We start from the raw sequence: 12,508 nt of genomic DNA on the forward strand, positions 1-12,508 counted from the left end.
TGTCCTCTTGCTCAGTTGGGCACTGGGGTCTCCCACTCTTCTTTCTATTCTGGTTAGAGACGGTTTGCGCTGTTCTGTGAAGGGAGTAGCACACAGCGTTGTACGAGATCTTCAGTTTCTTGATAATTTCTCGCATGGAATAGCCTTAATTTCTCAGAACAAGAATAGACTTACGAGTTTCAGAAGAAAATGCTTTGTTTCTAGCCATTTTGAGCCTGTAATTGAACCTAGAAATGCTGATGCTCCAGATACTCAACTAGTCTAAAGAAGGCCAGTTTTATTGCTTCTTTAATCCGCACAACAATTTTCAACTGTGCTAACATAATTGCAAAAGAGTTTTCCAATGATCAATTAGCCTTTTAAAATGATAAACTTGGATTAGCTAACACAACGTGCCATTGGAACGTAGGAGTGATGGTTGCTGATAATGGGCCTCTGTATGCCTATGTAGATATTCCATAAACAAATCTACCGTTTCCAGCTACAATAGTAATTTACAACATTAACAATGTCTACACTGTCACGCCCTGACCTTAGAAAGCCTTTTTTATGTCTCTATTTTGGTTTGGTCAGGGTGTGATTTGGGGTGGGTATTCTATGTTCTTTCATTCTATTATTTGTATTTCTATGTTTAGGCCGGGTAGGGTTCTCAATCAGCGACAGCTGTCTATCGTTGTCTCTGATTGAGAACCATACTTAGGTAGCCCATTTTCCCACCTGTCTTTGTGGGAAGTTGTCTTTGTTTGTTGGCACTATAGCCTTTAGCTTCACGGTTGTTTTGGATTGTTTATTGTTGGCGTCATATAAATAAAGTAATATGTACGCTCACCACGCTGCACCTTGGTCCTCTTCATTCAACGGCCGTGACATACACTGTATTCTGATCAATTTAATGGTTTTTCAATATACAAAAAAGGTGTTTTTCTTTCAAAAACAAGGAAATGTCTAAGCGACCCTAAACTTTTGAACAGTTCTGAAGCAATTCCAGCGTTGCTTTGCTGTGTGCTTGGGATCATTGTCCTGTTGGAACGTAAATCTTCCCCACAGTCTAAGGTCGGTTGCACTCTGAAGCAGGTTCTCGTCAAGGATTTGCCTGTAATTGGCTCCATTCATTGTCCCCTCTATCCTTACCAGTCCCTGTCTCTGAAAAGCATCCCCATAGCATGAAGCTGCCACCACCACGCTTCACGGTAAGGATGGTGTTATACGGGTGATGAGCTGTGCCAGGTTTTCTCCAGACATAGCGCTTTGCATTCAGGCTAAAGTGTTCAAATTTGTCTCATCAGAACACATCATAGTTTGCCTTGTGCTCTCTTTCATGTGCCTTATTTCAAACTCCAGGCGTGCTGTCGTGCCTTTTTCTCAGGAGTGGCTTCCGTCTAGCCCCTCCCCCATAAAGCTCAGATTGATGAAGTGCTGTAGAGACTGTTTTCCTTCTGGCAGGATCTCCCATTTCAGCCAAGGAACTTTGTAGTTCTATCAGAGTGGTCATTGGGTTCTTGGTCACCTCCCTGACCAAGGTCTTTCTTGGCCGGTTGCTAAGTTTGGTCGGACGGCCAGCTCTAAGCAGAGTCTGGGTAGTTCCATATTAGTTCAATTTCTCAATGATGGAGACCACTGTGCTTTTGGAAACTTTCAACACTCTGGACATTGTTTTATACCCTTTCCCAGATATACAGTACCAGTCAAAAGTTTAGACACACCTACTCATTCAAGGGTTTCTCTTTATTTTTACTATTTTCTACATTGTAGAATAATGTTGAAGACATCAAAACTATGAAATAACACATATGGAATCTTGTAGTAACCAAAAAAGTGTTTACCAAATCAAAATATATTTTATATTTGAGATTCTTCAAAGTAGCCACCCTTTGCCTTGATGACAGCTTTGCACACTCTTGGCATTCTCTCAACCAGCTTCATGAACTAGTCACCTGGAATGCATTTCAAGTAACAAGTGTGCCTTGTTAAAAGTTAATTTGTGGAGTTTTTTTCCTTCTTAATGCGTTTGAGCCAATCAGTTGTGTTGTGACAAGGTAGGGGTGGTATAGAGAAGATAGCCCTATTTGCTAAAAGACCAAGCTCATATTATGGAAAGAACAGCTCAAATAAGCAAAGAGAAATGACAGTCCATCATTACTTTAAGACATGAAGGTCGGTCAATCTGGAAAATTTGAATAACTTTGAAAGTTTCTTCAAGTGCAGTCACAAAAACCATCAAGCACTATGATGAAACTGGCTCTCATGAGGACCGCCACAGGAAAGGAAGACCCAGAGTTACCTCTGCTGCAGAGGATAAGTTCATTAGAGTTACCAGCCTCAGAAATTGCAGCCCAAATAAATGCTTCACAGAGTTCAAGTAACAGACACATCTCAACATCAACTGTTCAGAGGAGACTGCATGAATCAGGCCTTCATGGTCAAATTGCTGCAAAGAAGCCACTACTAAAGGACACCAATAAGAAGAAGAGACTTGCTTGGGCCAAAAAACACAAGCAATGAACATTAGACTGGTGGAAATCTGTCCTTTGGCTGATGAGTCCAAATTTGAGATTTTTGTTTCCAACCGCCAGGTCTTTGTGAGACACAGAGTAGGTGAACGGATTATCTCCGCATGTGTGGTTCCCAACGTGAAGCATGGAGGAGGAGGCGTGATGATGTGGGGGTGCTTTGCTGGTGACACTATCAGTGATTTATTTAGAATTCAAGGCACACTTAACTAGCATGGCTACCACAACATTCTGCAGCGATACGCCATCCCATCTGGTTTGCGCTCAGTGGGACTATCATTTGTTTTTCAACAGAACAATGACCCAAAACACACCTCCAGGCTGTGTAAGGGCCATTTGACCAAGAAGGAGAGTGATGGAGTGCTACATCAGATGACCTGGCCTCCACAATCACCTGACCTCAACCCCATTGAGATGGTTTGGGATGAGTTGGACTGCAGAGTGAAGGAAAAGCCACCAACAAGTGCTCAGCATATGTTGGAACTCCTTCAAGACTGTTGGAAAAGCATTCCTCATCAAGGCAAGGGTGGCTACTTTGAAGAATATAAAATATATTCTGATTTGTTTAACCCTTTTGTGGTTACTACAATATTTTTACATGTGTTACTTCATAGTTTTGATGTCTTCACTATTATTTTACAATGTAGAAAATAGAACAAATTAAGAAAAACGATGAGAAGGTGTGTCCAAACTTTTGACTGGTACTGTATGCCTCATCACAATTCTATCTCAGAGATCTACAGACAGTTCCTTGGACTTCATGGTATAGTTTCTGCTCTGATATGCACTGTCAACTGTGGGACCTTATATAGACAGGTGTGTTTCTTTCTAAATAAATCATGTCCAAACAAGTGAATTGGCCACAGGTGGACTCCAATTAAGTTGTATTAAGGCTGTAAGACAACAAAATGTGGGGTATGAATACTTCCGGAAGGCACTGTATGTGTTTGTTTCCCAAGACCATAGATATAGAACAAACATGTGGTCTGTGCCTAAGACTCTGATGAGGGAGGTTTTCTAGAGTGACCAGTGGGATGTCTGCAAAACATTACTGCAGTAAAACAGGTGTATAACACTCCAATACATAATCCTGCAGCTATATGGCATACAGTTGACCATGTCCCTGAATGCACCCACCTGCAAACTCCCTACTCTACATACAGTACGCCCCACCTCTTACTGTCTGCAGGGGACTCAATCTGTCTCTGGGACTGGAGACTGTGTGTCCATGACATTAGAGCTGGCCAATATTAGCCACGTGGAGGCCATCTGGCAGTGGTGTCAGGAGCGTTTGGCTGTCCAGCTTTGATTTGTTAATGCCAAGGTACATAGGCCCATCGATTGACTGAATCACTCATTGGGAGAACATGCAGGAGGGTAGTGGAGCTACCCAGGGCCCTCAGAATGAGTCACTGCCTTCTTCTGTTTGGTCTTTAAATGGGGTGCACTCAGTATGCTGTTGTGTGGTAAACTTTTGCCAGCAATCTCCTGAATTCGCAAACAGTCCAATATGTGATGTTGCTTTCAGTTGCTTTGTATGAGTGGACCATGAACACACACAAACATAGGCCACACACACACACGCACGCACGCACACACGCACGCACGCACGCACGCACGCACGCACGCACACACACACGCACACACGCACACACACACACACACACAAACAACTCTGATTCTTTTTGGCGCTTTATTTGTAATAATAATGATTATTGAGTTCTGTCTAGGCCCAGCACAATCAATCCTGGCTGCTGTGATTAACTGTCTCTCTCCAACCCCTTCAGAGTGGGGATCCCCACTGGCCCTGCCTCAACCTTATGTATTCTCTTCATGCTCAGCTTCTAATGAATCATTTGACACTATTAGCCTCTCTCAGACAGAGTGATCTAATTGGGGCGTCTGCTGTGAGGTTCCCACATAGCAGCGCTCTTCATTGGGGAGCTACACTGAACAAAAATATAAACGCAACATGTAAAGTGTTGGGCCCATGTTTCATGAGCTGAAATAAAAGATCCCAGAAATGTTCCATACGCACAAAAAGCTTATTTCTCTAAAATGTTGTGCACAAATTTGTTTACATCCCTGTTAGTGAGCATTTCTCTACCTGACAGGTGTGGCATATCAAGAAGATGATTAAATAGCATGATCATTACACAGGTGCACCTCGTGCTGGGGACAATAAAAGGCCACTCTACAATGTGCAGTTTTGTCACACAACACAATGCTACAGATGTCTCAAGTTTTGAGTGAGCGTGCAATTGGCATGCTGACTGCAGGAATGTCCACCAGAGCTGTTGCCAGAGAATGATGCCACGTGTATGGCGTTGTGTGGGTGAGCAGGTTTGTTGATGTAAACATTGTGAATAGTGTGCCACATGGTGGAGGTGGGGTTATGGTATGGGCAGGCAGGCAGGCATAAGCTACGGACACCGAACCCAATTGCATTTTATTGATGGCAATTTGAAAGCACAAAAATACTTTGACGAGATCCTGAGGCCCATTGTGAGGCCCATTTTATGTATTTGTTATCTGTTACCAACAGATGCATATCTGTAGTCCCAGTCATGTGAAATCCGTAGATTAGGGCCCTATCAATTTATTTCAATTGACTGATTTCCTCATATGAACTGTAACTCAGTAAAATCAATGAAATTGCATGTTGCGTTTATATTTTTGTTCAGTATAATTGTGGAGGCTGTACACAAGTTTTTAGGGTTGTGTCAGAATCACCTGGAATCATGAAAAATGTGGTCTGTTTGAAGCAGTGCTAATTGACAGAGAGACAGTGATGAGTGGTGCCATTCGGGGACTGGAGAGGAATAGCAAGATCAGTCTACACAATACACTGTCAGCAGACAGTTCTATCCAGCTGACAAGGAGCAGACCAACTACAGTGTATGTATAGTTACAGTAGAGGGGAGAGGGTATACGGGGCTCACTGAGGTTATGCCCTTCCTATTCAAATGACGACTTTTACCCCAACACTCCCCCATCATTAAACTGGCCTGTTGTGAGCACCAGTGGAGTCCGAATATTTAATAAGATGCCAGTTACCAATAATAACTCTGATGATGGTGTTGCCATGGTGACCAAATGATTGTGCTGCTGTATTTGACCCTCCAGACGAGGTGACCATGGAGGAAGTGGGAGCTCAGCTGAGGGCGGGGGAGTTCATCATTATCGTGGTGGTGCTGATCATGTGGGCAGGTGAGGGGTGGAATGTTCCAAAGGTCAGAGTGCTACCTACACACTAGGGATACAACATTCCAGTAAGTTTCCCCAAATTCTCAGGTGTTCCAGAAATATTTGGAGGATTCTGGATTTCCTGCTAATTCTGTGAATCTTCCAACCAGGATTATTGGAAATCCTGGAAATTTTGTGAAATTTACCAGAATTTCACAACCCTACCACACACACACACACACACACCACAGACCATCACACATACACCCTCAAGAGTGTAGAACAAAGGAAGGTTATATTTTAAACAAATATGGTTCACAATTTGTAGTAATTTGTCCTTGTAAAATGATTTCCGTCTACTCTTCACTTCGGTAATGTGGTTGTTATTTACGATCTGTCTGTGTGTGCCCTCTTCTCCTCTCTCTGTCAGGTGTGATCGCTCTCTTCTGCCGTCAGTATGACATCATCAAAGACAACGAGCCCAACAACAACAAGGACAAAGCCAAGACCTCATCAGAGTGCAGTACTCCGGAGCACCCAACGGGGGGGCTGTTGCGCAGTAAGGTATAACCCCCCCACCCCCTCCACACTGAGTCCCAACCGACACCGGACAGGTGAATCGTCCCGGCGACTTAAAACCTTCCACTTACACCAGCACCTAGCACAGTAACACACATAGTACCATCAGGGCTACGCCCACCCTATAACAGAATATGCATTGATTTACCAGCATTTTTGGCAGCACTTCGTCCTAAAAAACACAGTTAAAATGCAAACATGCATCTCTCTCAGGACATAAGCCACAACAGTGCTATAAATCCAAAGCCTTTCAATCAATGCACAAACAGCCCATTTGCTGCTGGCATGATTGTCCCATGTCCATTCGCTCCTCTCCATCTCCCTCAACAACTGGCTGATGCCCTCTGGTCATCTCCGATCAAGCCAACTAGACCAATTCTGACACTAAAATGATCAAATACTCTCTATCTCCCTTCCAGAGAGAAAGCATCATAAGACCAAGGCATCCTCCCATTTTGTCCAGGTGCTCCGTGCTCATAGCAGAATGACCCTTTATTCAAGGTTTAGAGAGTGGCCTTCATCTTTCTCATCACTGCTGTTCCCCTTCTTCCCCTCTACAGTTCCCCAAGAACAATAACAACAACAACCGCACGCCATCTGTGAACATCATCGAGCTGTGATGGCTAGGACCCTCTCTAATCCAAAGGACTGAGTGTCTTCTGAACAGAGCAACCAAAATGCCCGTTATGCCCATCTGCTTGTTAGGGTGAGGCTGGGACTGTGGGCACGCCCCCTTGACCATGCCCAGCCCTTTGGCACGGGGCTTGGGTGTGAACTGGGCCCCCAGGACTCCAGGGGTCAGGCCTCAAAGGAGAGGCTCTAGGTGTGATGGCAGGACTGTGGCTGTCACTGATCTAATCACTGCCACAGGGCCAAGGAGATAAGGGCCAAATGGATTCCGCTGTAAGCTGAGAAACAGACGGGAGATATGAACATGGCCAGGGGACTGCAGGTAACCAGGGCCAGAGGCCATCTCTCTATTAGCTTCAGTGCAGGCTGCTGAGGGGAGGACAGCTCATAATAATGGCTAGAACATAGTCTCCACTGCTCAGCTTGTTATCAATGAACTGAAACACACTGTTTCCCCCCTGTTCACCATGCTGCAACCGAGGCTGGAGCACTGAGAACCGTGTGAAAATGAATTCCACCTGTTGTATCTTCTCTCTTAAACAGTAACCTTGTTTCTTTCTTTATTTGCCTCCTATCAAGCTCTTGCTGTAAGGCACATACTGTCTTTGCTATCGTTTATCTTGTTTGACATATTATACCTGTTATTCAAACTCAAACTACATCTCTGTATCAAAGTCTGTCTTCTTTTTTTGTCAATCTACTCACAAAAACGTATTTGCAGGATACCAACCAAGGTTAGTTATATAGATCTCCTTATGGTTATCTAGATCTCACTCCTGTTATATACATCTCCCTATGGTTATATAGACCTCCCTATGGTTATCTGATCTCCCTATGGTTATCTAGATCTCCCTATGGTTATATAGACCTCCCTATGGTTATCTAGATCTCACTCTAGTTATATAGATCTCCCTATGGTTATATAGACCTCCCTATGGTTATCTAGATCTCACTCTAGTTATATAGATCTCCCTATGGTTATATAGATCTCACTCTAGTTATATAGATATCCCTATGGTTATATAGACCTCCCTATGGTTATATAGATCTCCCTATGGTTATCTAGATCTTACTCTAGTTATAGATCTCCCTATGATAATCTAGATCTCCCTATGATAATCTAGATCTCCCTATGGTTATATAGACCTCCCTATGGTTATATAGATCTCACTTTAGTTATATAGATCTCACTCTAGTTATATAGATCTCCCTATGGTTATCTAGATCTTACTCTAGTTATATAGATCTCCCTATAGTTATCTAGATCTCCCTATGGTTATCTAGATCTCCCTATGGTTATCTAGATCTCCCTATGGTTATATACATCTCCCTATGGCTATCTAGATCTCCATATGATTATCTAGATCTCCCTATGGTTATCTAGATCTACTTATGTTTATCTAGATCTCCCTATGGTTATCTAGATCTCCCTATGGTTATCTAGATCTCCCTATGGTTATCTAGATCTCCCTATGGTTATCTAGATCTCCCTATGGTTATATACATCTCCCTATGGTTATCTAGATCTACTTATGGTTATCTAGATCTCCCTATGGTTATCTAGATCTACTTATGGTTATCTAGATCTCCCTATGGTTATCTAGATCTCACTCTGGTTAAACTCCCTGAAACATCCTCTGAGAGATGTTTTCATTCGATCAAGGAATCCAGACAACACAAGGATAATTTGGGAGGCCTATCTGATGCAAGGTGACGGCAATGACGTCAGAGCAGGATCAAAAGATTACTCAAGACACTTGTGCGGCAGAATTCTCAATATATCTGGAGTATTAAAACTTGTTAGCTCTGACAGCAGAAATAACAATGTAATTGATAAACAAAGTTGGTCTGTGCATACACACACCAAGAAACTTCTTATTTATCATTGGTCATCTTAAATATTGCATTTTCCTTGAAAGTATTTTTTTTTACTGATTAGTAAATTTATATTTTTGAAGTGTATCCTTTCTCTTATCACCTACTTTTACTAGTGAGCCTTCTAGAGAGGAGAAAGCAAATACGATTTAGGCAAGTCTTGTTAAGTTTATGGACTCACCTTTAAGAGGGACTTGACTCATGTGTATAGACTGGATGTATCTCTGAAGAAGGGCTAAACAGGCCTCTCCCATGTCAGCAATAACATCACTGAGTGGAGCAGTGGAGCGTCTCACACACCAGCAGGCCATGAAGCACCTGGGAGGGCCACACCTGTCCACGTACTTCCCAGCATTCTGAGCTCGGGGGCAACAATACTCAACAAACTTGATGCAGGGTGACTTTAAAAGGTGATGAACATTGTTAGGAGTTTTTGAGGGGTTTAGATACGTTTTATTTTATGAGTATCCTTGTTTATGAAAGACCTTTCTATGAAATGCCTGCCACCTCCAACTTGCCCTGAAAGTTGCCACTAGGGTGCCCAGGCCTAATCAAAGATTTGATCACGAGCTCCATATGTTGGTTCTAAACTTTGACCCCTTTAATTCAGTCCCATCTGACACCATCACTAGTTGCCAGCTTGACAGAAGGGCTTCTACCAAAGAGGAAGAGGCGAAGCGAGAGGGTTTACTCCATCAAAATCTGTCTACGATAAGCAGACTGATAAGCATACCGATAAGCAGACCGCCTGCCCTCCCGCCTTTGGGACAACAACTCCCATTGTTAGGGCGGAGACTAACCTAACGTAGCAGGCGTAAAGGAAACGCTTGCCCGGAGTTCCCACATCCGATTTTCTGTGGAAAATGAAGCTACGGTTGACGATAGCGCAATGGTTGAATTAATGTTGTTTCCAGGTCATTTCAATGAAACTAAGTTGAACCAACGTGGAATAGACGTTGAATTAACGTCTGTGCCCAGTGGGCCGTATCCCTGAAAACCGGATGCATCTGCTAAGGGTGGGAGGAGACAAGTCCATCTCGTCTTTATATACAGTATCTCTGCTTCTACGGACTCATCTTCTTCAGCGTGTGTGAGTCCACCCTCCCCACCCCATGTACTGTGTATCACAGACACAGACAGAGATGTTGTTGACATGCTGTATGAAGAGACTATAATGTGGAGATTCTCAATGGGCCAAACAACCTCCTCCACATCCCCATGAAGGGGACATCGCTGTGGTGAATGAGGTTATGTGTTTTAGGGCTGATTAAAAAAGCACTGCCTTAAATACCTAAATCTTCCATTTTCTTTGATAGGATGGAATGATAAAGGCCCAATTTGTTCCACATGTTTTTCCATTTCGCCTTTTCCTGCCTCTTGTCCCATGGGAAGGCTGCAGTATGGTGGTCTGTCTACAACTGTTTGGAGTTGGTTTAGGGGAAACATGCTAAGAGAACAACTATAATTAGATTTCAGAGAACATTGCTAAGGGATGGGTGAACGTAATGCTCAATGAAGAGCATGACAAATAAATGTGTACATACATTTTCTCCGTTATTATTATGTGGTTTCTAGAAATGCTACATATAAATATTATTTGAGAATATATTATTGTGTTTTCAGGAAATGGTTTGGGAGTCTCAAGGGCAATTTAAATATAATTTCATTGTAGAAAATGTGTTCATGATACTTCTTTGCTTTCAATGTATTTCTATCACATTCTATGGTTGTCTTATTTAACCTATATCCATTATAAAACAATCTTGTTAATTGTGAATATAGAGGAATAGAGAAATCTTAATATTTGCCACAGAACATTCCTGTGGACACTCTAAAAAAGCGACCTACTTAATATGTATTCATCAACCAGACATGACCAAATAAAATAAAACAATTCTCACAATAGCCATAAACACAGCAGTGGAGGCTTGTGGGAGGAGCTATAGGAGGATGGGCTCATTGAAATTGCTGGAATGGAATAAAAATGGAATGGAATCACACATGTGGATTCCAGTCATTACAATGAGCCTGTCCTCCTATAGCTCCTCCCACCAGCCTCCACTGGTTTGTACAGTATTGCATGAATTACTCCAGCTCTGTTACGACTCATCACCTTCTGTGTCAGACTAGCCATTACTGAACTGTGACTGTTGACACATCAAACAGCCTTCCGCTACTCTCCACCTTCCTATCGCACGCACGCGCGCACACACACACACAGACCTACATTTTACATTTACATTTTAGTCATTTAGCAGACGCTCTTATCCAGAGCGACTTACAGTAGAGTGCATACATTTTATTACATTTTACATTTTACATACTGAGACAAGGATATCCCTACCGGCCAAACCCTCCCTAACCCGGACGACGCTATGCCAATTGTGCGTCGCCCCACGGACCTCCCGGTTGCGGCCGGCTGCGACAGAGCCTGGGCGTGAACCCAGAGACTTTGGTGGCGCAGCTAGCACTGCGATGCAGTGCCCTAGACCACTGCGCCACCCGGGAGACCTACACACACACACACACAAAAACACTGAGGTAGCACACACTTATGCACGGCGCACGCACACACACGCACGTACTCATGCACACACACACCCTGAGGTAGCACACACATAAATTGCACACACAGACTAAGGAAGCACACAGTAATTCCAGCGGTACCCGTTGCGGTGCAGACAGTCCTCCCTGCAGGTGATTAACCTTGGCTGTGGGAGAGAGGCAGACTGTAATGACAGGCATAGCCCAGCGATGTATACATGTTATAGAAGGAGGGAGCTGACTGATAACTAATACAATGGCAGGGTTTTGTCTTTCTCTCTCTCCTCACTTCCACCGTTAATGAGAAAGACGGGAGCAGAACTCGGCTTCCATTTCTCCAATAAACTGTGATTCATGTCAGGGACAAGAGCAGGCTTTAGGCAGAGAGGGAGGAGAGAGAAAAGAAAATGAGGGAGGGAGAAAGAGAGAACGGAAGGAATGAGAAGGAGAGGGCCCATTTGATTGGTTAACACAGACATATGGATGTTCGGAGGACAAACTTGGTGTTTTGCTGCATTACCCCAAGCACTTCTCACAAAAGTTTCTGTGCTGAAGGTTGAAACCATGTGTCCTTAGGACTGCTGGTACTGGTAGCTCATTGGAGTCGATAGGCATCCGTTGACTTAGTAACGGATGATGATCCTCTCCCTGGATGATTTCCTTTGAACTGGGTCCATGTCTGTTTGCAGTGTACCCGCACTACATCCCACAATGGCACACAGGAATAGCTTCTTTCTCATTCACCTACTTACTTGCAGAGTTGAGTATTTTACTGTCCGCATTGGATTTGGAAAACTCTAAACTTTCAGTTACGTTGAGATTCATAGTCAGGGCCAAACATAACCAATACAGTGCTCAAATATTTTATTAAAAGTTGCTTAAAGTTCATTCTCATAAAAAGTTATTGAATGAAGTATGAACTTTTCACTATGGCACACCGTTTGCTCTATGTTGCCAATGTAAATAAAATCATAATGTCATTCCTGTTTCAATAATATTCATACATTTAGGGCTAATGTACTGTAAAGCATATTACATTTTTGTTATGTTGCCAAGTTGTGGTCCAACCATGCAGTTTCAGTTCTGCGTTGATGGATTATCTGCTTGACTTGCTCTGGGAGCCAACACATCCTGATGTCATAGTAGATATACAGTGGGATTGATCAATCATCCATGCAAGGAGG

At 43.1% G+C, this 12,508-nt stretch overlaps 1 protein-coding gene across 4 annotated transcripts in view; it reads left to right on the plus strand.

The window, feature by feature from the left end:
- LOC139553674 (fibronectin type III domain-containing protein 5b-like) overlaps positions 1-12,304 on the plus strand; it is a 55,332-nt gene extending 43,028 nt beyond the window's left edge. For 2 of the 4 annotated variants that reach the window (XM_071366252.1, XM_071366249.1), the window contains exons 4-6: positions 5,637-5,720; positions 6,127-6,260; positions 6,836-12,304. In XM_071366252.1, coding sequence (XP_071222353.1) covers positions 5,637-5,720; positions 6,127-6,260; positions 6,836-6,895 — 278 coding nt within the window. In that variant the 3' untranslated portion in view covers positions 6,896-12,304. Of the gene's footprint in view, positions 1-5,636; positions 5,721-6,126; positions 6,311-6,835 lie in introns of all 4 variants that reach the window. The other 2 variants (XM_071366250.1, XM_071366251.1) reach the window with 2 other exon arrangements.
- The last annotated feature ends 204 nt before the right edge of the window (positions 12,305-12,508 follow it).

This window comes from Salvelinus alpinus, chromosome 25, assembly GCF_045679555.1.
Source record: "Salvelinus alpinus chromosome 25, SLU_Salpinus.1, whole genome shotgun sequence".
NCBI lineage: Eukaryota > Metazoa > Chordata > Actinopteri > Salmoniformes > Salmonidae > Salvelinus > Salvelinus alpinus.